Genomic DNA, 27260 nt, shown 5'->3' with positions numbered 1-27260 from the left:
CAGGGGGATTGTCCCTGTAATAAGTACTGTCTTATTACAAATGCATAAATGTAAATGTGATGGCCTGTCACAAAATGATAAGAGGGTTAGGGGTTTGTCAAAATCCATAACCCTAAGTATTCAACATTAGCATGTCAGTCTTCCCATGCCGTTTGTGCTACGGATGTGAATGATAAATCATGGCTTGTTGAGAGTTTTTGCCTGGCAGATGATAAAACAGGCAAAAAAACAAAACAAAATCCTCTAGACTTATATTGAAAGAGGGACCCAAGCCATATCTAGGGACTTTGGGGGTGGGCTGTTTTGACTTGTTACTAAGCAACCACCTAGCAACCTCCTAGCAATGCCCTAGCAACCACTCAGAACACCCTAGCATCATGGCAGTGACTTTTCTACAGGCAAGTACCACTCACACTGTCTTCGGAAAATATACAGATCTAGTTGTATGGTATTGATATGCAGTGTAAACAGTATATTATTCTGTCGTTGTGTTCTTTAATATTTTGATTTACAGTATGGTATATTCTCTCAAGTGACGCTTTGTGTGAACTTTTTTATTTATTTATTTATTTACTTTAGGTCAGATCAGTCAGCAAGCAATGACAGCTTCCTATCAAAGTCAAATGGCAGTGGGAGCACCTTAGCCGCAAACGAGGAAACTTGTAGGAGCCAAAGTCCAAATAAAGAGGACGCCAGGCATCCAGAACCTGAGAAACAAAACAGTAGAATACAAACAGAACATCCTGCAAGGAGCCAAAATTGGAATTCAGATTATAATGGAAGGACTGAGGCCTTGAAACTTTTGAACCAAGGACGGCCATCCACGACAGAGAACGGCTGGGATAACCAAGCATCCGATACATCAGGGGGAAGCCAAGTAGAATCAAAGGATACTGGGAAGTGTCAAGAGTCAGATTGCAGAGGGAGGAGTCAAGAGGAATCTGAGCACAGTAGAAAGAGTCAAACAGGGACTGCGAACAGTAAGACTATAGAGGAACTAAAAACAAGTGACTCAGATACATCAAAGAGTCCAATTGTCCAAGCCTCTGATCTCTTCAACACTCCAAGGGTGAGTTATATCCATGATCAAACAGCTTGTTGAACCATGTCACTTTCTATGATAGTGATTCTCTGTTTACAAAAAAAACTCATATTAGATGTATTTGTTGATAAAACACAGAATTCCTTTGTTGCCATTACCCCTCTGGAAACAATTTCCTTTTTTTTTTTTTATTTTATTTTTTTTTTATTAACTATTTTTATTGATTCCATATAACAAATAAAAAAAAACACAACAGAATATTTGGAATCAAATGATTTAAATTTACAACCATTAACCCCCCCCCCCCCCCCCCCCCCACACAAACAGGCACCCCAGTGGTCAAAGGCCAACTGACAATGACACACAAACAGCCAATAAAAGAGCAGAAAATATTTAGAAACATAAAAATAAAAAACATAAAAAGTATACATTCAAAAACAAAAAGGTTGCAACACACACATTTAAAACAAGTCTCCCTCCACTGCCCCTCCCAGAGAGCCTTCTAAAAAGGCTAAATAGCTGTCCTATTTCTTGGTGAACAAATCTACACTGCTTAGCATTCTATATGGCAACACTTCAAATGCCGCTACCCTGCCCATCTCTGCATACCACTCACGAAACGAGGGCGCTCCAGCCAACTTCCATCCCCTAAGGATGACCTGTCTGCCTATCATAACACTGACCAGGACCCAGTTCTTCATGCATTTATCCCCTACATCAGTGACCGCCCCATCTTCTGATTGCCATCGCCAGCAGGTGGGTGTGCCTTTAAGACCCAGCCTATACAATCTAGAGGGGGTCCAATAGAATTGGTGTAAAATCTTAAATTGCATAAGGCGCAACCTTGCATCTCTAGATGTAGAGTTGATGTTTTTTAGAATCCTAGCCCACACTCCCTCCTCCAATACTAAGTTTAAATCTTTCTCCCATAACCTCTTGAGAGAAGTTGAAACTCTTAATTAGCAGGGAGTAATACACTGATGCCTCATGACCTTTTCCAAAAGCAGTAATCACCACTTCCAGAGTATCTGCCGCTTTTGGGGGGTGGGGGGGGTGTAAGCTACTCCCAAAAATAGTACAAAGCAGGTGGCGCAGTTGTAAATGCCGAAAGAATTGAGACCTGGGAATCGCAAAATGTTGAACCATATTTTCAAAAGATGTCAACACTCCACTCTCATATAGGTCACCGAGCGTATTAACCTCCCTCATAATCCACTCTGTCCAGCAGAAAGGGGACTTATTAATACATAACTTTGGGTTCAGCCATATGCTCGAAGCAACATTTAAATAAATGTCCGAATTAAACACTCTGGACACTTTTGTCCATACCGCATGCAAATGCGAGATTACGGGGTGTAACTTAACTTCTCCGGTTAGTTTGATAGAAAGGCTTTGCAATGGCGAAATTGGGGCAAGAACTTCATGTTCAATACAAAACCAAGAAGGGGCTCTCTCAGGTGGAAGCGACCAATGAGCTAAATGTCTGAGACCGAATGCATAATAATAAAATAAAATCTTGGGTAGGCCTAGCCCACCTTTGTCAATTGGCCTATGCAACTTACTGAAATGTAATCTGGGATGTTTACCATTCCAAATGAAAGACTTCGCTATGCTATCAAATGGCTTGAAATAAGAGAGGGGGACATCTATAGGGAGAGATTGTAGCAGGTAGTTGAATTTTGGAATACAATTAATTTCAATAACATTAACCTTCCCAATCATAGATAAATGTAATGAAGCCCATCTGCCCACATCGCTCAAAAACCTTTTTATTAAAGGGTCAAAATGAACTAAATCACACAAATTTGCTGGGAATAAAACACCCAAATACGTAATGCCCTGTTTGAGCCACTGGAAGGCGCTGGCTAAAAAGCCGTTACCGGGCAGTACGCTGTCAGAGCTAAAGCTTCAGATTTAGACCAGTTAACTCTGTATCCTGAGAACTTAGAAAAGGAATTAATAATTCTCTGGAGGCAAGGCATAGATCTAGTAGGTTCGAAGATGAATAATAAAATATCATCTGCGTAAAGCAAAAACGTATGCGCCACACCTCCCTCTATCACCCCTGGAAAATCATCCTCCTTTCTTATCGTGGCTGCTAATGGTTCCAGAGCAAGACAGAACAATAATGGGGAAAGAGGGCAACCCTGCCGGTTGCCCCTATCCAGAGTAAAATAATCTGAAATTATTTTTTTAATCCAGATTTGTTTGTACAGCTGCTACTGGGTGTCTATAAAGTAACTTAATTCACCCAATAAAAGTATTCCCGAATCTGTACATTTCCAAAATCTTAAAAAGATAATCCCATTCTACCATATCAAATGCTTTTTCGGCGTCAAGCGAGATGGCAGCGACAGGATTCTGATCGTTCACCACTACCCACATGACACTAATGAAACGCCTAATGTTATCACAAGAGTTACGGCCCCGAATAAACCCCACCTGATCTATATGTATAAGAATTGTCATAACTTTACTCAAAGGTTAGCCAAAATTTCTGACAATATTTTAACATCTAGCTGGATCAGGGGAATTGGACGGTAACTCTTACACTTGCTTGGATCTTTGTTTTTTTTAAGTATCAGACTGATCCAGGCTTGTGTCATGGTTGGTGGAAGCTTTCCATTCTTTAATGATTCCGTATAAACTTCTAGCAAAAATGGAGCCAGTTCTGTAGCATAAGATCTAAAAAATTCAGCAGCAAAGCCATCTGACTCCAGAGCCTTGCCTGTAGGCAAGGCCTTAATTACCTCGCCAAGCTCCTTCAAGGTTATCTCAGAATCAAGAGAATTTTTTTGCTCAGCTGAGAGTTTAGGAAGTTCTAATGGTTCCACAAAGTTTCTAATATCCTCTTCAGTAGACGAAGACATGGAACTATAGAGATCAAGATAGAATTCTTTAAAAGCATTATTAATATCAATGGCTGAGGTAAATATTTCACCACCAGCAGATTTCACTGAGGGAATTGTAGAAAAAGACTCTCTCTGTTTTATATATCTAGCCAGATGCTTCCCTGCTTTGTCCCCCAACTCAAAGTATGACTGTCTTACCCTGAATAGCCAAAACTCCACCTTCCGTGACAAAATAGTATTATATCTGTATTTCAGTCGGATTAATTCTCTGAGGTCATTGGACGACATTCTGTGTTTCAGCTCTGCCTCTGCACTTTTAATATTCCCTTCCAATTCCACAAGTTCTTGTGCTTTGGATTTTTTGGTGAATGCGGCATATTGTATGATCTGGCCCCTAAGAACTGCCTTAAGTGCCTCCTAAGCCACACCCACAGAGGATACTGAGGACCAGTTGGTCTTGTTGGAATTCAGGATTTTGCAAAAGGTATACATTAAAGCACCAACTATATGATTTCCTTTTCTTCATATGTGGCAACACCTCTAAACACACCAGGGTGTGATCTGAGACAAAAATGTTTCCAATTGAGCAATCAACAACAGATGGAATGAGGGACTTAGATATAAAATAAATCAAAACAAAAAAAAAAACAAGATTATAAAGACCACATTCCAACATTAGTGCAGCCATCAAACCCTGAACATCCCCCAAAACCAAACAAGCAGAAAAAAGAAAAATGTGTGCATTAACCCCGTGCACGACAGCACCAACTGGCGTCCATCCCTCCAAACTCAAACAGTCCATGCATGCCTACGAGAACCCCCACGACAACTTTGCTGTCAGATTACTCAAATCCGGTGTTTCTATACACATTTTGTGAGACAGAATTACATGGCAAAAGATAATTTATAAAACAAACTTCAGCCAATATGCAGAATAAACACAAAGAGTGTGTGGATTCATCCATAAAACTGTCCTGAAGGTGTGTTACTCTACAAAATAAACTCCAGCTGCTAGGCGGAACCAGCACAAGAAGAGCGCGCCAAATCCCCAAACAGTCAAGCGGATGTTCAGTGAGCCGGTCCATTCGGCTGCAACATGAGTGCAACAAATGACTTAATCACTCCAATGTCTTGCAAGAAATACTCCACAAAACAAACTCCAGCTAATAGGAGGAATAAGTACAAAGAGTGTGTAGATTCATACATAAACACCTGAAGGTGTTACTCAACAAAATACACTCCAGCCGCTAGGCGGAACCAGCACAATAAAAAAAAAAAAAAAAACGCTCAATTTCCTCAAAGAGTCAAATGAATGTTCAGTGAGCCGGTCCACTCGGCTGCAACGTGAGTACCACAAGATAACTTACTCACTCCATTGACTTTATGAAGGTCATCGCTTGCTGTGGACATGTGAATGTTTTACGGCCATCCTTAGCATCTATTCTCAATTTGGCTGGGAATATCAGTGCAAAAACGACCTTCCGTTGATGTAAAGTTTTCTTGCATTCCTTGAATCGATCATGTTTCCCTCTTGTCGAATTCACAAAGTCTGGGAACAAGAAAATGCTGTGGTTCTTCCAAGAAAGCCTTCCTTTACACCTCGCCTCGCGTAACACAAGATCTCATATGCGTATAAAGATGAGTGCAACAAATTACTTAATCACTCCAATGTCTTGCAAGAAATACTCCACAAAACAAACTCCAGCCAATAGGAGGAATAAGTACAAAGAGTGTGTAGATTCATACATAAAGCTGTCCTGAAGGTGTGTTACTCAACAAAATAAACACCAGTCGCTAGGCGGAACCAGCACAAAAAAAAAAAAAAAACCTGCACTCAGTTTCCTCAAAGAGTCAAGTGAATGTTCAGTGAGCCGGTCCACTCGGCTGCAACGTGAGTACCACAAGATAACTTACTCACTCCATTGACTTTATGAAGGACATCGCTTGCTGTGGGCATGTGAATATTCCTGTGGCCAGGAATATCAGTGCAAAAGCGACCTTCCGTTGGTGTAAAAGTTTCTTGCATTCTTTGAATCGATCACGTTTCTCTCTTGTCAAATTCACAAAGTCTGGGAACAAGAAAATACTGTGGTTCTTCCAAGAAAGTCTTCCTTTACTCCTCGCCTCGCATAACACAAGATCTTTATCGCATGATTTCAGAAATTTGGCCAGAATTGATCGGGGCCTGTCACCCTCCGCGGATCTCCGAGCCGGAACCCTGTGAGCTCGCTTGATTTCCAGTTTATGGCCTGCTATTTCGAGCAGATTCGGAAAGAGCCCGTCCAGGAATTTCACCATATTCTGTCCCTCTTCGCCCTCAGGAGTTCCGACGATTCAGACGTTATTCCACCGGCTTCGGTTTTCCATGTCCTCCAACTTCTCCCAAACACGCTCCAAATCCACATTGGTCGCTAGCGGATTAGCAGATAATTCCCTCTCAGATGACTCCAAAAAATCGATCCGTTTCTCGACATCCCCCACTGTTGTAACCACTTCAGAGAACTTCGTCTCCATGGCAGTGATCGATCAACATATCACAGCAAGATCCTCCAAGTCAGCAACAACCTTCGTCAGCATTGCCGACATGCCCAGCATCTCTCGACGCATCTCTCCGACCAAATCGGCTCCCTGGCTCGCGGCCCTCTCAGGGGTGTAAGCTTGAGGATTTGTCTTTTAATGTCTCCAGATTTTGAAATCTTTGACATATTGTCCTCCGAATATCACTGGTTTTATCATTAAAAGTGTTAAAACTAGCAAAGTGCGAAAGCTCGCCGTTCACATGTCTGATCCTCGCATGGCATCACATGAACCCGCCCCCCCCAACACAATTTCCTTTTCTTAAAGAAACATCAGTTAAGCTCCCTCTTCCTTTTAACCTGCCATAACTGACTCAAGAGAATGCTTTTCCAATTTAAGGAATGCATCCTTCCCAGATTTGTGGTTTTCATAGACCCCCAATTGAGAAAAGAAAAGGACATGAGCATATATGCAAGAGCAAGACCAATAAGGGTTCAAATATACGGACACGAATGATACCTCAGATCGTGTAGCTTGTTGAGAAGAGGTGTGCTATTATTTTACTAAGTGATTGTAATCAGACTTACAATGTTTGCCTGTTGTTTGATAAAACAGGTACAAGAAAATCCCATTGATTTATGGGGCATATGTATCTTTAAAACAAGTGAAGATTACTTATTACAAAATTATATAAGATATTTAGTCTTGTTTTCAGAGAAATCTATTAAAATTTAGTGAGGCTTGTAAAGCAGGAAAAAACTATTTGCCAATGGGCTAAGAAAGAAAAACTTTGTTTAAAAGGGAAAAATCAAGTTTCATATAATTATTTATTGATTTAAAGGAATATTCCAGGTTCAATACAAGTTAAGCTCAATGGACATTTGTGGCATAATATTGATTACCATAAAAATTAATTTTGACTTGTCCATCCTTTTCTTTAAAAATCTGGATTACAGTGAGACACTTACAATGGAAGTGAATGGGAGCCAATTTTTTAATGTTAAAATACTCACTTTTTCAAAAGTATAGCCACAAGACATAAACAATATGCATGTAAACATGATTTTAGTGTGATAAAATCACTTACTAACCTTTTCTGTGCAAAGTTATAGCCAATTTTCTAACTTTGTTGCCATGACAATGTAATGTCAAAAAACCCTAAAATGACTGTAAAAATAACGATTTAAACAACTTTAAAGCTCAAATAATACACAAGTTTTAACAAAAGTATTAATGTACTGTAAGTGTTTTTATAAAATTAATAGCTTCACATTTCTGCCTTTAAACCGTAAAAAAACTGACCACATTCACTTCAATTGTAAGTGTCTGATATTGTAACTCAAATGTAGCTTTTTTTTTAATGAAAACGAGGGACAAGTCGAAATAAATTTTTGTGGTAATCAGCATTATATCACAAATGCTGCTGACTGAGCATAACTTGTATTGAGCCTGGAATATTCCTTTAAGCTTAAACCTCACTAATTGATTTATCTGAAAACCGAGAATTTTTAGGTGTTAGATATTTTTACTGGAAAATAAGACAAAGATACTCATTAAGTGTACCCTTACAATGCAGTAGAAATCTCTCAGAAAACACAAATGACCACATAGCAACACACAAAAACTACTCAGAACATCTTAACAACAGCATAGCAACGCCTTGGTAACCACCCACAACACCTTTGCATCATAGCGGCAAGTTTTTACAGGCACTTCTTAAAGGAATAGTTCACCAAAAAATAAAAATTCTGTTATATTTTACTCACCCTCATGCCATCCCAGATGCGTATAAATGTTTTTCTTCTGCAGAACACAAATTAAGATTTTTAGAAGAATATCTGTATTTTTAGAAGCTTTTGGTCCTCACAATGCAAGTGAATGGTGGCCAGAATTCTGAAGGTCCAATTATCACATAAAGGCATCATAAAAGTAATCCATATAACTCCAATGGTTTTATCAATGTCTTCTGAAGTGATCCAATTGGTTTTCCAATCTAGAAGTTTCTAGGCACGATCACGATTTCAAGCTCGATTACACTTCCTAGTGTTTGACGCATGTGCAGAGCACTACATGGTGCTATAGATCCCCAAGGAGACTGCTGTCAAGATTTATAATGAAAAAGGAGTAACATTTTGGTCCGTAATGCATTTATGTGATATTTGGACCTTTAGAGTTTTCACTTGCATTAAGTGGACCTACAGAGCTACATACATACATACACATACATTTGTGTTCTGCAGAAGACAGAAAGTCAAACACATCTGGGATAGCATGAGGGTGAGTAAATGATGAGAGAATTTTCATTTTTGGGTGAACTATCCTTTTAATTTTCTTTATATCCTTTAAATTTCTAAAAATCACATTTGTGGTACAGCTCTTGATGTTGTGACATTGGCCAGCCTATCTTTTGCAAATAAGTCTTTTCCATTTAATGGAACTGTGTGAGATGACTGAGTGGTTTATCTTCTCTTGTTGATAATAAAATTAATCTATTTTCTGCCGTACAATCATGTCTTGTTTCATAAGGACTCAAATGTGAAACCTCTGTGGGCCCTTTCACAACAATAGGTATAAATACTTTTGAATTTTTTTACCTTATAAGACATTCTAAAATAAACAAGACAAAAATAGCATTCCCTCTCTGAAATTTTCTCTATTTAGTTTGGGCTAACAGGAATCCAAGGACAGCTTTTGTTGCATTCAGATAAAATGAGAATGTATTTAATGGAATACAGGCTGCGTTCCTTTGGGGGAATGAAGGAGTCTCCTTGCTTCTTTATCTGTATCTCAGACGAAGCTGTGTTAATCCAACAACTTGACATACGTATGCTTTTATGCAGTTGAAACTGCACCATTATGATTTAATTCATTAATGATGCACACATATTTTTAAATGCAGGTTTTTTTGGCAGAGATTTCTCATTAGAGGTCTTTACATGTTAACAAAGTCTTGTCTGAAGGTTTAAAGGTGATTCCTAGGTCATTGCTAAGCAGTTGCTAATGTATTCTGAGTGATTTCTAGACAGTTTCTAGACAGTTGCTAGGCGGTTGCTAGGGAGTTTTGGTTGGCTGCTACACAGACAAGTGGATGGATAGATGGATGGATGGATGGATCTTTGATTTTTTTTTTTTTACAGTTTTGCTGTCAATGGATGTCTAGAATTTTTTGAGTTCATTGTCCACTATGGGAAAACTATAAGTCTGATCAGTTAGAAAAATAAAGCATACCAGAGACTATTTATTTAGGAGAGACGGGTCACTTTGGAAACTGGAACACCCAATGGTCAATGCATGTAGAACTGAAGTCCCGCCTCACAGGTAAAAGAGCCAATCGTCTTTTAGACACAGACATCGCCTGTCAATCAACTCAAGAGCGTGTATGCGCATTAGCTATACAAGCCAGGAATTTTTTTTTTTTTTTTTTTTTTTGTAATATAAAGTAAAGAAGCACAATTTATGATACCAGTGTAGTCATATTTTACTGCTGATTTTAAATATGTTCTTTGATCATAATCCTGACCACCCATTTTGGAGATTTCGGTCTTTCCCCATTCAAGTAGATAGGAGCTGCACTTGTATGCCGCTTGTTTACATTGCGTTCCAAAGATGGCAGCTGAGTGACCTGACTATCTAAAAAGACTTTAAGCATACTAAGTCAGCTGAAAAATTGTGCCAGGTTTTGTGTAGTGGTCGATCGATACATTGCAGAGGCTGATAAATCAGCCAATATTTTGTATTTTTTAATTATCATCATCAGACGATACATTTTCCTGTTTGGCCGTTTAGTTCGCTGTGACGGTGTAACCAGTCCTGCTCGACCCGCTCCAAGCGGGATTCGAACCGGCATCAGCAGACATGCTAACGAGGATGCTAAAGGCTACAGACTCTAGCATCAGTCACTATTGTGCCTCTTGAGGCCAGGGGAGTGAGGTTTACACACACTGCAGAGCACGTACCAGCTGGCTCCCATTACACCGTTATAACGGCACAGAGAAAAACTAGCTTGCACTTGACGGAGCCATCTGAGATATGTAAATGTCCAATCACAGTTCGTCTTGTTGATATGTACCATTGTGTTACCACAGTAATAGACAGATGTGCAACACAGTCTCATTTAAACAATCCCGCATATCAGCAACAGATGCGGATGAGCTCATGATGTTAAAGTGACTGCGCGTTTCATTCTCCCTCTCTCTTCAAAACACTTCTGTAACTGTTAACTGTCTTATCTAATGATATAAAGGCAAATATCAATACAACTTCTGTCATAAACTATTAAAACCCTAACTTAAATTGGTGCAATAACAGTATCTTGGCCTTGTCAAGTCAGAATAATATTCCACTCACAGGCAGTTACACTTTTCGGTGTATTCTTCAATCTTCATCAGTATTTCATTAGATCTCAGATGTTGTTTTCTCATTATTTCTGAAAATAAGCATTCTTTTCATTCTTGGTATTTTCATAGTATTCTTTGAAGTACCATGTAAATACCATGACATTAATATGGTAATAATTCAGGACAATGGTATTACCATCTGTGTACCATGGTACCACCACAGCATTTATTTTATTTATTTATTTTGTAAGAGACTGCACAACTTCCTTGTACATTATTTCTGAAAATAATATATATATATATATATATATATATATATATATATATATATATATATATATATATATATATATATATAAAAATTTTTTTTTTTTTGGTTTTTTTTTTTGATGATGATGATGACCCTTGTAGATGTTGTTGTCAATGGTTATCACTGTAGGGTATTATATGAGATACCATCAGTAACTGTTATATTGCTGAAGGGAACCATTTCCTCTTGAACCTCTTTGACAGGCAGGAACATGAGATGGGGCTTCATGATAGGACAAATGCCAGCAGAGGACAAAACTGACAAATATATTTTACCATGATTAACTGTGCTACCATGGTTATTTTACTGCCATAGTGCTATCTTTTTTGGACATGGTACCATGGTAATAACATGTTAATTATGGACATAGTTGAATATGGTGTTACTTGCCATAGTATTCCTTGGTCTCACACCATGTCTAAGAGGTTATTTTTCCACTAACAAAAAGTACAATTGTATTACCATGGTTTTTTGGACATGGTACCATGACAAAACCATGTTTTTTTGGGCATGTACCATGGTAAATACTTTTATTTTTTGGATGTGTTTGGACATGGTCATACCATGGGATTCTTGGTATTGTTATAGTATTCTTTGACATACAATGTAAATACCATCATATGAATATGGTAATCATTTAGGACAATGGTATTATCATCTGTGTACCATGGTACAGCCTCAGCATTTATTATAATTTTTTTTACAAAAGACTGCACAATTTTCTTATACATGTATGTTATGTGTGTTTGTTCACCATACAGGTCCAAAAGGACATCACTGATGCATGTCGGTCCATACACTCACAGAGTGAACATACTCCACTAAAAAGAGCTCATAGTGTCACGACAGAGTCTGACACCCCTTTTATCTTCCCTCACACACGCCCTCGACCCCCTCTCACCCCTGCCATGCCCACCCTACCTGAGGAAGAGGAGGACTCTCCAGAAGAGCTCGACAGTACATCCAGCTCACCCTCCACTGTGAGTCAACCTCACTGATATATAATATATCAGATATAATATATCTTTCAGAATGGGCCATGGTCCAGTTCTGGCTTTTTACATTAGGAAATGTATAACAAGAATAATTCTACACTTTAAAGCTGTGTGGTATATAATTTTTTTGTCTAACTTTATGTCTTGTCGGAGACTCACTCTGTCAAATGCTGTTTGTTCTCCAATATGTTTGAGGTGAAACTTATGTGGGCAACCTAAATTCAAATCCAGCTTGTGTTTCATTTAACAAATGTAACGGGAGCCAGCTGGTACATGATAGTTGTGTGGTATGTGTAAACCTCACTCCCCTGGTCTCAAGAGGCGCACTAGTGATTTATGCTAGAGGCTGTAGCCTTTAGTTTCCTCATTTATGCACTCGCCTCCCATGCTGGCTGATGCCGATTTGAATTCCATTCGGAGCGGGTCGAGCAGGACCGGTTACAGTGGTGCCGTGACCCGAATGGGAGTGAGGTTTGGGGGTTGAGTGTAACGGTAGCCAACTGGTACATGTTAGTTGTGCGGTAAGTGTAATCCTCACTCCCCTGGCCTCAAGGGGCGCACTAGCGACTGATGCTAGAGGCTGTAGTCATTAGCCTCCTCCTTTGCTAGCTGACGCCGGTTCAGATCCCGCTCGGACCGGTTACACAAACACCAGTTTACCTATCGTTTGATCTTTTCCATTCTAACTTCTAAGAAGTTTTTTTTTTTTATTATTATTATTATTTCAAGATTCAGATATTATTCAAACCCATTTTTAATGTCAAATTTTAAAATGTGGATTGATGTCATAACATGAATGTTATGAATGTCTCTCTATCAGTGACTGAACACAAGTAAGAATAAGCTTTGGGACATGATTAAGATTTACTGTTCCGTTTTTCTTTTGGAAACCGTAGACTGTTTGAACATCAAAGCCTGTCAGGGGTTGTTGTTTCATTATAGCTATTGTGTTATTCTTGAGTTAGCAGAATCCACTCATGCAGTGACTCATAAAAGGTTGAGGCTCAGATAAGACCCCTCATTAAAATCATATTAATAACTTCAGTAATCTAATCTCATACAAAAGACCAAACAAATAAAGGCCCAACCTCCAACAGAACAGCATCAAGGAGCAGATCTGTTCTGCATGTCAGCAATTTAGGCACTTGTTGTTACTGTGCCATGTTATAAATCTCTGTCAGTGACTACTTCCTGTTGACATTTGAAGAGTTCTTTGCATTTAGAGCACTTTGCACGTTTTTACGTTTAATTATTAATTAAATATTAGTATTAATCAGCTTAAAACTCTCATTAGTTACAATATCACCTAATAATGGAACGGTAGTTCTCAATTCAAAGTTAAAGAAACCAAACTGTGTAATTGGACTATTACAAAGACGAATATTTTGCTTCCCCTCTTAAAGCGGATGTTATCACACTGTATAATTTTTCCCATGGGTTAAAACTTCACTTTGAGTTGGTATAGGTGAGATTTTCTGTCCAGGGGCTAAAACAGTAGAGCTACTGCATACTACAGTTGGGAAATTTCCAATACAGCCTCAAGTCTGATTGCAGTGGATGCAAAATTATCACAGTTTGCTCTCAGTTGATATAAAGTTTGCTATTATGTGTTTCTTATTTACAATATAAACTCATAGCTAAAGAAAATGTCTAAGTTTACTGGCTTCTTTGAAAAAAAAAAAAAAAGTATGTAATTCTGAGGAGGCTTTTATAGATATCCTTTGTCTGTCTACTGTATTCTACATGCCTCTAATCAAACCTAAAATGTAGTTCTAATTATTTTTAATCAAAACAGTGACATAACATGGAAGCAAAGAGGATTACATTTAGTTTGATGGGAACATTCCACAACTCTATTTGAATGAACATTATCACACTTAATGTGGAAATTTAGCTAGATATTTAGAGTTCTGCAGAATAAAAGTGTCAGTCTTTAAACATGTGATGCAAAATTTAAAACCGCATCCTCTATACTCTCTAAGAATGTGACCCAAACATTTCAGCTAACCAGAGAAAGCAAACTTATGTTTCTTTTGCAGTATGCACCAGCTGAAAGCACTGTGGTAACTGTAACCATGACTCCACCAGCCATTGTACTTCCAAGACAAGCCAGCAAGCAGGAGCCCTGTCCTCTAGAGAAAGCAAGGTATCGCTGTCTTAGATCCATTGTAGAGTCCTTAAAATTCAGTTGACAAATTCAAGATTTATAAATGAGTGTCGCTTTAATTATTAAGTGGATAATTCACCCAAAAATATTAAGATTCATTTACTCACCCTCATGTTGTTCCAAGTCAGTATGACTTCCTTTTTTTCCATGGAACACAAAAGATGATGTTAGGCAGTGTTCCACTGTAAAAAAGAAAGCTGTACAGGTTAAGAACAACATGAGGGTGAGTAATTGATAACATAATTGTAATTGTTGGGTTAACTATCCTTTAAATTCAAATTTTATAAAAGCAGTGCATCAAGCAAGCTTGGGGTATCTGTTAAATAACTATAAACACTTTCAGTTTAGCTGAATCTGTTCAAGTTGAGAATGTGTTGGTATAATGTTCATTTTAAATGTGTGCATCAGATCACATAGCCCAAGACCTCGTCTCTCCCGAAACTCTGCATCCTCGAGTCCGATCACCACAGTGGGTGTGTTCAACTACATCCTTCAATGTTTACACATACTGTTTTGATAGATAGTTGGTCCAAAAGTATGAGACCACTAGTGAAAATACGTCTATTTTGCATTTCTGTAATTTAATTAAAAAAAATTGCATTAGAAATGGTATTATCAGCATAGCAATTTGAGTGTAAAATTGAATATAAAAATGTGCATGTACTGTATTTCAGAATTTCTTTTTGCCTTATTGGTAGCATGCACTCAGGCAGGCAAACACAAGTTTGTGCAAATTCGGATCCAGCAATGTTTGAGAATGGTTAAAATCACAGATTTGCTTTAGAAACCTAAAAGTAGTGCTGGTGCCATAAAAAGACATCATAACTTTTCTTTGCTTTACATTTGACAAAATCCCAAAACTGTTCTGTTTGTTTCCAGATATAAATGAAATTTTAAATCACAGATTTTCAATGTGGTCCCAGACTTTTGGACCTCACTGTGTGAGATATATCTTTAGGATAAAGATGCTTTGTTAAACTCATAATTTCATGTAACTTTTGTTTACATTTGATTAATACTTTGAAGCAATTATGTGGGGTCTGCTGTAGAGGGAAGCTTAGTAAACAAAGCTTTTGCAGACATTTCCGCGTTGTTTTCTATTTATTTTCTTTTTATTGAGATGAGGCAGGGGGTTTGTGTGAGATTGTTGTATACTGTATTACAACTGTGCTTAGATTGTGTGTGTTTGTGTTTGAGATGATGAGGGACACGTGATCGATCTGGTCAAAGATCAGCTTCCTGAGCTGCAGTTATCTGAAGAAGACCGTCAGAAGAATCTAGAGCTGCTAGAGGAGGCCAAGAAAGCCAGCGATCGCTTTCTGCAACGCAGGGGCAGACGATCCACCTGTAGTCTTACTGAGTCCCCTACAGGTATTACAGCAGTCCTACAGTCTGCTAACTATCTACGACTAGTTCTACTAGTCCTACCATTTGCAAGCATCAGTTGTTGTCGCTCATACTTATTATTATTTCCCCTCTCAAAACTTTGTTGCGTAACTTAAGCACTTTGGACGTTTGTAATATGGACATGAAAGATACCTCAAATCATGTGGCTTGTTGTGTAGAAATGTGTTATTACTGTTCTAGACAAACAGATTTCTCCCTGGGGACAATAAAACAAAACCATAGACTTGCATTAAAGGAGAAATCCAAGCTATCTAGTGAACATAGACGGGTAGGCTCTTAAAGGTATAGTTCACCCAAAAATGAAAGTTCTCTTGTCATTTACTCACCCTAATGCCATCCCAGATGTGTATGCTTTTTTTCTTCAGCAGAACACAACTAAGATTTTTAAAAGAATATTTCAGATCTGTAGGTCCTCACAATGCAAGTGAATAGGTACCAAAATTTTGATGCTCCAAAATGCACATAAAAGCAGCGTAAAAGTAATCCATAAAACTGCAGTGGTTAAATTCATGTCTTCAGAAGTGATATAAGTGTGGTTGAGAAACAGATCAATATTTAAATACTTTTTACTATAAATCTCCACTTTCACTTTCACATTCTTCTTCTTTTGCTTTTGCCGATTTGCATTCTTCGTGCATACTGCCACCTACTGGGCAGGGAGGAGAATTTATAGTAATAATTTAAAGTAATAATAGGCATTTTTCAGTACAAAAAGAAATTTCTTCTAATCAGATTACTGTTACTAACTTTCAGTAAGTGAATTATTTTAAATTACTTGATTAATATTATATATGTAGAATATATTTCAAACATGAATTATGTTAATATGTACAAATGTTTGTGTTTTGTGACAGTAGAAGGGTGTGTGCCCCCTAACGAGTCAATGAACAAAGAGGAAATATAGACATCATATTGAATTCATTGAGAGGAAAAACAAAAGCTTTTCTGTGAAAAGTGTTTTAGAAAGTAACTTAAAGGTAATTAGAAAGTGATTACTTTTTGATGAAGTAATGAGTAAAGTCAGTAAACTGATTACAATTTTGGAGAAGTAATTAATCCTTTGTAGTGAATTACTTTTTTTTTTTAGTAATTTACCCCACACTGGTCGGTTGAGTAATTTACCCCACACTGGTCAGTTGCGCTTATTGTAAGGGTTTAGTAGTTTCAGTTTCATCAGCGATCTGCATCAAATAAATGAAGAAAAAGTTCTGTCTCTCCTACAATGTGCATCCGTTCCTTAATTTGTAATTATTTTTGTACAACACGAGCCCTATGCAAATACTCGGTAGCAGCTGTTGTATTTTGCATTTTCCTTTGCTGACGTAATGCTGTTTGGGCAAGTAAAGTTGACATAGCTTGAAAAACCAGATGCATTTACACTTGAGTTTCGAATGGAATGCGGATGTGATTTGAGTGATCGGATTTATACCCATCTCAAATTCATCTTGGAGGGCATTTATACTTAGTCTATTTATGATAGGACAGCTATCTGATCAGTAAAAACAGATGAAGCAACCAAGTGTAAATCCCCCCCAAAAAGACACTCAGGACCACTTAGCAACTTCATAAGAATGTCATGATAACCACCCAGAACACTACAGCATAATGGTAATGAGTTTTGCATGCGTAAACACCATTCATATTTTCTTTAGAAATGGTAAGAATATATTTTATTGTTAAAAGAATGATTTAACATTGATGGAAAATTATATTTATGTAGCAACCACCAAGAAACAATTCTTCTAGTGATATATATTGTTGTTTTTGTTGGGGTCTTGAAATGTTTATTTCAGAAGCAGCTTGTTGTTTTAGCTCTTGCGACTTCCTTGCTTATCAGACTGTAACATCGCGTCCATGTCCTCAAATCACTTGAGCACCAGCCAAAAGTCCTCCTGTATTCTGCACACTCTCTACAGCATACTGACCTGAGTGTATTCACAGCTCGGTGTAAGAGATAAAGTGAAGAGATATCCAATGTTTGAAACAGTGATGTTCTGTGCATGTCCAAAAATGGATAACAGTGTGTTTGGGTTGCAGTACTCTCACCGAACCCAACGCCATGCTCCTCCCCAAGACCATCCAGAAGCAGTTCTTTCTCTGCACTCTCGCCGCTAGGTACCATGTTGAGTGCTTTCAGTGAAATGTTTACCTCCAGAGTTTCTCTTAAATTCAGCAAATTATTGATCTAAGCTAAATGATTTGACTGTTTTTGGTCCACCAGGTCCTGAGGTCACCACAACGCCTCCTGCAAGTCCCAAAATTCCCCACACAACTCAGGTGAGTGACATTAAATAGTTTTCATAATGTGACTCAGACTACCCTGCTGAACAAAGAAATAGCTAAAACCAGCCAAATCTGGTTGGCTGGTTTTAGTTGGTCCATCTTAAGCCAGCATAGACCGGTTTAAACCAGCTTAGACCAGCAAACTTTTTTTTATCTCAGTGCAGTTTATATAAACTCTACAATATGCTGCTTGAAAAATCTGAGGGAGAGAATGTGTGGACATAAATATTGTTTGTGTTTGTGTATGTGGTTAGCATTTGGAGGTGTCTTCAACCCATGACCATGGGGACACAAGTCAAACAGAGCTGGAGGTTTGTAAAACCGCCCTTAAGGGCTTTTTTTTTCATTTTTTTTATGTTTCTCATTTTGATCCATATTCTTCCATGCACTACAGCAATAAGTCATGAGTGGCTTTGCTTTACAGTGATTTTACCATGATTCTCGGGCACAATGCGTAGCAGATTGCCTAAAACCCACTTAACTCTGGTGAAATGACTTTAACACGGTTTTGAATGGCTTATTGCTTTCGTAAAGCTGCGAAAACAGCACTATGATAAAAGACACCAATAAATAGTTACATTTGTTAATCAACAAAATCATAATAAACAATTCGGCAAGTAATGTATTTCATTAGTTTAACTAGGTTTTTTACAGTTGCCAAGCGACATAACTTGCTGCCTTAATATGAAATTTAATTAAGTTGCTGTCACAGGAGTACTTTTGATCACAGGTTTGTATACCAGCTATTTTATAACTCCTTAAAAGAGAGCTCATTCAGTCAGAATTTCAGGGGTATTCTTAGCAATTAAACAACCTTGAAGTCATGAGTCTCTGTGTTGCTGGTTGAAAGGAGGTTATGTATCAGATCACTGTGTGCACAACTAATAAAAATGCTATTGTTTTTATATTTGGAATTTGGTTTTTGGCAGCAGTGTTGTATTCAGATATCTGTAATGTGAAGAAACCTTGGTAACACTTTACAATAAAGTTCCATTTGTTAACATTAGTTAACAACATTAGTTTACATGAACTAACAATGGAAAATACTTTTACAGCATTTATTAATATTTGCTCATGTTTATTTCAACATATACCAAAAAACATTTTATTTAATAACGTTGGTTAATGCACTATGAACTAACATGAACTAACAATGAACAATTGTATTTTTATTAACTAACATTGAGAAAGATTAATAAATGCTGTAAAAAAATATATTGTTAATTGTTTTTTCATGATACCTAATGACAGGGGCATGTTTTATGTTGCGCAGTTTGTGCTGTAAAACAAGCACGGCTGGTTTCTCCTGAACACAAGCGCTGCTGCTTCGATCCATTCAGCCGCCCATGCCGCCTTTTTCCCTAATGCATTAACTAATGGAACCTTACTGTAAAGTGATACTGATATCTTTAATTACTCTTCAATTTATTAATATATGCAATCCATTTCCAGATATCTGAAATTAACATTGGCACTAGTGAAACCCAAAAATTTGCATTGTTACTAGTACACTAGTTTACTAGTAATTCAATTGCTGATATCAGGAATGGACATTTGCACTAGTAACAATGTAATTATTCATGTCAAAACAATGATTTTAACTACTACGATGTGCACAGCTAAAATGTATTTTTGAAATTCAAACTATTACAAAATTATAGATATCTGTATTTGTGTTTTAAAGGTGCACTCAGTAACCTTTTGTTTGTGTCATCTTGGACTTACAGTGACACCTAGTGGTGTGGATGCAGCATCATTCAAAATCAACAGTTTTCAGTTACAGATGCCATTTTAGAAATTCAATATTCACAATCAGCCATGATTAATTTAATCAATGAGTGAAAGTGTCCAATAACAAGACTGTTACTGAGATTAAGCAAGTACTATTCAGCTGGTCATATGATTCTAAAATGGCAGCCCCCATGAGGGCGCCCCTGCCTCATGTAGAATAAAACAGCTTTAATAAGGTTACTGATATAACTAGAGTCCTCATCACATGTGAGTGGTCATGATTTCATACATATGTTTCGAAATTACAATTCATTTCTTTAGGAGTAAAACTTTTTTTAATGGGGAACAAATTACTGAGTGCACCTTTAAGAGTTGATGACAAATCTTTATTAAATTCTGCTAGTGAAAATGCAGTCATAGATATCAGCAATTATGTTTTTTACCAGTTTAAATTCCATTTGTGATATCAAAAATGGGTATTTCTGTAATGACATCATGTTGATAACAACAATTTAGGTTTTTACGAGCGCAAATTGCAAGCCTATTTACTTACATCAACAATAAGAATTTTCGCTTGTAGTAATTCCTTGGTTGATATAAAAAATTAGCATTTTAACTAGTGAAAATGTAATTATTATATATACAGGTGCATCTCAATAAATTAGAATGTCGTGGAAAAGTTCATTTATTTCAGTAATTCAACTCAAATTGTGAAACTCGTGTATTAAATAAATTCAGTGCACACAGACTGAAGTAGTTTAAGTCTTTGGTTCTTTTAAAAGTTGTATGATTTTGGCTCACATTTAACAAAAACCCACCAATTCACCATCTCAAAAAATTAGAATACATCATAAGATTTATTCTATATTAATAAGAAACATTTTTAGTGAATTGTTGGCCTTCTGGAAAGTATGTTCATTTACTGTATATGTACTCAATACTTGGTAGGGGCTCCTTTTGCTTTAATTACTGCCTCAATTCGGCGTGGCATGGAGGTGATCAGTTTGTGGCACTGCTGAGGTGGTATGGAAGCCCAGGTTTCTTTGACAGTGGCCTTCAGCTCATCTGCATTTTTTGGTCTCTTGTTTCTCATTTTCCTCTTGACAATACCCCATAGATTCTCTATGGGGTTCAAGTCTGGTGAGTTTGCTGGCCAGTCAAGCACACCAACACCATGGTCATTTAACCAACTTTTGGTGCTTTTGGCAGTGTGGGCAGGTGCCAAATCCTGCTGGAAAATGAAATCAGCATCTTTAAAAAGCTGGTCAGCAGAAGGAAGCATGAAGTGCTCCAAAATTTCTTGGTAAATGGGTGCAGTGACTTTGGTTTTCAAAAACACAATGGACCAACCCCAGCAGATGACATTGCACCCCAAATCATCACAGACTGTGGAAACTTAACACTGGACTTCAAGCAACTTGGGCTATGAGCTTCTCCACCCTTCCTCCAGACTCTAGGACCTTGGTTTCCAAATGAAATACAAAACTTGCTCTCATCTGAAAAGAGGACTTTGGACCACTGGGCAACAGTTCAGTTCTTCTTCTCCTTAGCCCAGGTAAGACGCCTCTGACGTTGTCTGTGGTTCAGGAGTGGCTTAACAAGAGGAATACGACAACTGTAGCCAAATTCCTTGACACGTCTGTGTGTGGTGGCTCTTGATGCCTTGACCCCAGCCTCAGTCCATTCCTTGTGAAGTTCACCCAAATTCTTGAATCGATTTTGCTTGACAATCCTCATAAGACTGCAGTTCTCTCAGTTGGTTGTGCATCTTTTTCTTCCACACTTTTTCCTTCCACTCAACTTTCTGTTAACATGCTTGGATACAGCACTCTGTGAACAGCCAGCTTCTTTGGCAATGAATGTTTGTGGCTTACCCTCCTTGTGAAGGGTGTCAATGATTGTCTTCTGGACAACTGTCAGATCAGCAGTCTTCCCCATGATTGTGTAGCCTAGTGAACCAAACTGAGAGACCATTCTGAAGGTTCAGGAAACCTTTGCAGGTGTTTTGAGTTGATTAGCTGATTGGCATGTCACCATATTCTAATTTTTTGAGATAGTGAATTGGTGGGTTTTTGTTAAGTGTGAGCCAAAATCATCACAATTAAAAGAACCAAAGACTTAAACTACTTCAGTCTGTGTGCACTGAATTTATTTAATACACGAGTTTCACAATTTGAGTTGAATTACTGAAATAAATGAACTTTTCCACGACATTCTAATTTATTGAGATGCACCTGTATATATATTGAATTAATATCCTGCACATGATTAAAAGTCAATTTGGCTTGCCATACGCCAACTCTCATTGAAAATGAATGACTTCGGGCCACTTTGTCGCTACAAACTGCTGTCGCTGTGAACACCCCTTCATTTATTATATAAGACAAACTATCCATTTTCTATTAAATATTAAAGCATAAACAAATGTGTGTGGATGAGTTTATGCAATTAGAATTGTCGTTTGTCTTAAAGTTGTGCATAATCATCACATTTATCCTACAAAGACTGTTATATGTGTAAATTACAACTGCAGGGCTTTACGAGGCTCGTAGAGTGGAAGCCCGGTGACAAGCGAAAGGTGTCTTCTGGCACTTTAAGCCCGCGATATGCCACCGCTGTACCAGCCAGAGTGCCTGCTGTGGTTCAGAAAGAGAACCCAGTCCATCAGGGAAAGAACTCTGAACATGCAGCCCAGAAAAAAGAGGAGACTCCTGGCCGTGGCATCAATCAACCGCCAGCCACAGGGATAGCCAAACCCGTCCCCCGGCCACCCACTCAGCAAGCCCCATGTACGGCCGAAATCAAGACCATAGGAGCCTTCCCACCTCTGATGAGAGCCGTCTCCTGGGACACAGTGGGCTCAATGAACATGCGCAATGCAGCTCCCAAAGGAGAGGAGAGTCTCTCTTCCTCTGAAAAATCAAGGGAGTCGCTATTTAAGTCCCCCGGGTACAAGGACTTCCCTTTGCCACCCGGGAACGTTCCGAAACTGTCCAAACTGCATGAGGTAATCCTTTTTTGTTTTTGGCCAACCTGGTAACCATGCTGTTTCAGTAATTTAATGTTCCTTTTATAGTTTCCTTAAAAATGTGTGCCGATTTGGCAGCAATTGAGATGGGAATGTAACATCCTCTATTTAGTAAATGCTGTACTCATGAAAAGTAGTTAATGGTTTGCATTTGAACTTTTTCCTCGTTCTCCAGGAACACAAACTGATACGCATCCAGAGTATCTCAAGTTCAAAGCTTCCTGACCTGAGTGAAACAGCTGAGCAGGAACGAGGTGATCCTTCAATTTGATCTTCGTGATTCAAACATCAGCGCATGAGCTTATAGTTAGACTTTTGTGTTTCAGTAAACTTTGGGTAGTATACACCCATCTAATTGATTCAGGTCCACAGTGACAGATTAATATCCATAGGAAAAATAAAGGAAAATACTGGCACACTGCTTACGTTCCAGTTTAATGACAACATTTCAACCCTGAATGGGTCTTCGTCAGGTCAAATACACAAACGCTTTTTGACTTGTTTGCTTGTTGTGCCTGTGTTTTTTCTCTTTTGTGTTTTACATATTGCTGGCCAGTGCTGGGTAGATTCCTTCTGCATTGTAATCTGGTACTGATTACAAAATACATTTAAATTAAATTATACTGTAGTCAGTAATATAATCTCTTGGATTACATTTTAAAGTAATCTAATCTATTTGCTTTTGGATTACTTTTGGATTACTTCTAACCTAATTCTTGTTTATTTGTTGGCAGATGCTTTTGAGGAGAATACGTTAAAACTATTTTGACATAATGTTGCTTAAATGCATAAAAGAAAACATACTTTTTGGATCAAAATATGAGAACTGATATTATTCTTTTGTGTGGTTTACTCGCTATTTGTCTGTTTTAAAGTGAAATAAAAAAGGCACCTAAAATGTTATTAAACCAGTTATGTTTGTGAATCAACATCTCAAAAGTTGTCACAAAAGCAAAAGCGCATTCATGGAGGCTTCATATTTTAAGCAGAGTACAGAAGCTACTCATGTAACTAAAACTAACTTTACCAAACTGATACAATTGGTTCCTCATTTATGTGTGGATTACCACTCCATCTTCAGTGTAATAATGTCTGGTGGCTAGTTTCAGGTTTGTATGTGCAATTCCACCCCTCCCCCCTCCAGCTGAAAACACTTGAAGACTTACCGAATGTATATCAGCTTTAGGCTTTTTTATTTTTTTAAAGCTGCTCGTAACCGGCAAAGTTTCAAATCTTGTTTTAGCACAGCGGTTGATTGACAGGTGAGGGTTGGCGCTTCGCTGCTACTGGGATGCATTCAGGACAGACTAGCTTTTACAAATGAAATGCAATGCGGTCACATGCATTTTTGACCACATTCTTATGTGGTTTTTGTGATCCGATCACAAAACGTTTTAGACCCCATTTACACCTGTATTTAGTGCTGACCACATGTTATTGGGTCACCAAAAATGCATCTTAGGGTGTGTTCACACTTGGCAGGTTTGGTTCGATTAAAATGAACTCTGGTGCGATTGCTCTGTTAGTGCGGTTCATTTGAACAAGTGCGAACGCTGCCATCCGAACCTTGGTGCGCACCAAACAAGCAGACCGAGACCCCCTGAATAGTGGGTCTCAGTCTGCTTCAAAATGAACTCTGGTGCGGTTCGACTGATATATGAACGCGGCATGGACCAAAGACGTCTAAACGGACCAATAACAGGAAGTAATTTTCCTTTAATACTGACCTCAAGCATACCTGGTTCTTCTCATCATAGAAGCTATGTTGCCCATTACAGTTCGGTACAGCCATCCTTGCAGCATATCTTCGTTTGTGTGTGCAACAGAGGAATTCCTTGCACTGTTTTGACTCCTTTACACATTTTATTAGCTCTTCGTTTGTTCTCAGCTGGTAAAAATACCACCATATATACATATATAAATCCAACGAGCGCATTTAGCCCAGCATCCAGCATTGTTTTGGATATTCGGCAAGTTCCGTTGCAAAATATACGTCATAAAAGTTGTCCAATCAGGTTGTGACCTTATCCTTATGCCTTTTGTTTTGTATCTTTAGGTTCGGTGTTAAAAATGCCAGTGTGAACGCTAAGCGAACCAGGACTAAATGTATAATTTTCTTTTTTGGTCTGGACCAAGAGAACCAAGAGAACCGAACTACAAGTGTGAACACACCCTAAATACCAGGTGTAAACGGGGTCCTTAATTTTTTTGTAATCTGATTACGTAATCCAAACTACGTTTCCTTTACTACCCAGCACTGTTGCATGCACAGCAATCGTTAAAGAAATGTTGCAAAAAAACAAACAAACAAAAACTGACATTTACAGTGATGCATTTATAATTGAAGTCTCTTGGGCAAGAAATTACGTATGGTTTAAAAGCAGAAATGCAGATTGTTTTGTTGTTAAAGCATTTATAGTAATTATTCTGTACAAAAATGTGTGTTATCTGAGCTATAAAGTTGATCTAAATTGCTTATAGCAGTGGAACTACTGTTCTTTGATGAACTTATGGTCATGTGTAACTGAAATAATCCTTGTGTGTGGATTTTTCTTTACGTAAACTGTCCCTTTCTGGTATCCTTGCACATATCATGCAAAAGTACCAGGGTTTTCTGGGTTTGCATGGTTATGATGGTAAAAAATAAGCAAATGAATAATCAACAAAGTCTCATGTTGGCTTCAAAAAAGTGTGAAAAATTAAATCTTTCAAAAAAGTGTATGTATTTTAGCATTTATACTGGTGTGTTGCCTTTCACCATAGACTTCACTGTAAGTGCATTACTTGTAAACACAATTTTTACTTGTTTTTACAAGCCAAGGATTAAGTCATAATTATTTTCCAACAGTTCGCTATTTTCAACAGAGCTTAAGTTGTATTGAACCCTGAACATTCTTAAAATAATAACCCATTTTATATGTGTTCTACAATCTTCAAATACACTAGTTTCTGTGGCAATAATTTGAAATTTAACTACATGCATACACCACCAGGTGGCACCATGTGTATCACAATTAACAAGAAAACATAGTGCTTATAATAATTTCTTTAATAGTTATCTTGAATTTGCTGCATTAAATGTTAACATGTTTATCTCTTAGGTACACCCTCTCTGCTCACAAGTTCTCCCAGTGTAGAAGAGATTAAAGAAAAACCTGACACTATGCCCAACATTTCAGACATCATGCTTCACAAACTGAAACTGCACAGAGGTTTACCTGGCTGGTGCGCATCGTCACAAAACCATCAGTGGATTGATCAGTTCTCAATAATAATACCAGTTCTATCATAAAGACAGTCTTACAACCTTAATGTTTCTGTTTCTGTTCTCCTGTCCCCCACTTTTTTATTGCAGCGCTCCTCCGCTCTCAGAGAAGGAAATTGAGGTGTGTATTTTCTTGAGTTTCATTAAACAAATTAAGACACACTTCTTCAGAATGTGTGGTTTGTGCCAACAAAAGAGAGAAGGATAAATCGGGCCCACCTGCTAGTAAAAAGTTGGATAAACAAGTCCTCACAGAGGGGAAAGCATAGCTGTTTTTATCAGGTTAGCTTTTTAATATAAAGTATTTAGCCAAAGAATATGCAATCCAGGGGTGTTGAAATTATTAGGTTGTCATAACTGAGTCACTTTGAGCAGAACAGTGTTTTCCAGAATACGCCTGTTTTGTTATGTATGTGAAGGCCATGGCACTATCCATTCTCCTGAGCCTGGTTTAGGACATGGCAATTTGATGGGCATTAGTGAGTTCCTGTCCCCTTCGAGGAAACACAAACATGCCTTTGTGGATACAATCTGCTCCCAGGATGACGCTAGTGAGGGTCAAGGGCTGGACGGATTTTCCTCTATAATGTTCAGACAATACTTGCTGTTCTGCCACTGCACTCTTTGATCCTGACCATATAGTTCAAATGCTATTACTGCTTTCCTCATCCCTGCTCCAGTTAGGTCCAGCACTTAAAAGTACACTGTCTTCATAAGCGTAATAATAGGGAATAGGATTTGTATGTGTTACAAAGGTTTGTATTTTTAAATAAATGCCCTGCAATGTATAGCAACACATCAAGTGTATTTCTATGGACAACTATTACAGCTGGTATATCTTCTGTTAATATCCTTTATATAGACTATAACAGTTATGGGTCATTCTCAGGAAATGGTCCCATTTGTACCTGAAAGTTTTAGCTAAATATACACTGGTGGCCAAAAGTTTGGAATAATGTACAGATTTTGTTCTTATGGAAAGAAATGAGTACTTTTAAACTACTTCAAAGAGTTCTCATCAAAAAATATTCCACGTGCAGCAATGACAGCTTTGCAGATCCTTGGCATTCTAGCTGTCAGTTTGTCCAGATACTCAGGTGACATTTCACCCCACACTTCCTGTAGCACTTGCCATAGATGTGGCTGTCTTGTCGGGAACTTCTCACGCACCTTACAGTCTAGCTGATCCCACAAAAGCTCAATGGGGTTAAGATCCATAACACTCTTTTCCAATTATCTGTTGTCAAATGTCTGTGTTTCTTTGCCCACTCTAACCTTTTCTTTTTGTTTTTCTGTTTCAAAAGTGTCTTTTTCTTTGCATTTATT

The 27260-nt window shown here is 38.0% G+C and overlaps 1 protein-coding gene across 5 annotated transcripts in view; it reads left to right on the top strand.

Annotated features, from left to right (window-relative positions):
• LOC127422810 (inositol 1,4,5-triphosphate receptor associated 1-like) overlaps window positions 1-27260 on the top strand; it is a 53624-nt gene that overhangs the window by 12141 nt on the left and 14223 nt on the right. For all 5 annotated transcript variants that reach the window (XM_051666696.1, XM_051666785.1, XM_051666629.1 and 2 more), the window contains 12 exons: window positions 580-1069; window positions 11820-12038; window positions 14093-14199; window positions 14629-14693; window positions 15418-15591; window positions 17665-17742; window positions 17849-17904; window positions 18165-18221; window positions 22175-22648; window positions 22845-22923; window positions 25771-25894; window positions 26025-26055. In XM_051666696.1, the coding sequence (XP_051522656.1) occupies window positions 580-1069; window positions 11820-12038; window positions 14093-14199; window positions 14629-14693; window positions 15418-15591; window positions 17665-17742; window positions 17849-17904; window positions 18165-18221; window positions 22175-22648; window positions 22845-22923; window positions 25771-25894; window positions 26025-26055 (1954 nt within the window). The remainder of the gene's footprint in view (window positions 1-579; window positions 1070-11819; window positions 12039-14092; window positions 14200-14628; window positions 14694-15417; window positions 15592-17664; window positions 17743-17848; window positions 17905-18164; window positions 18222-22174; window positions 22649-22844; window positions 22924-25770; window positions 25895-26024; window positions 26056-27260) is intronic.

Source organism: Myxocyprinus asiaticus, chromosome 1, assembly GCF_019703515.2.
Source record: "Myxocyprinus asiaticus isolate MX2 ecotype Aquarium Trade chromosome 1, UBuf_Myxa_2, whole genome shotgun sequence".
Lineage (NCBI taxonomy): Eukaryota > Metazoa > Chordata > Actinopteri > Cypriniformes > Catostomidae > Myxocyprinus > Myxocyprinus asiaticus.
The sequence above is the reverse complement of the archived record's forward strand: the minus strand, read 5'-3'. Positions and strand labels throughout refer to the sequence as shown.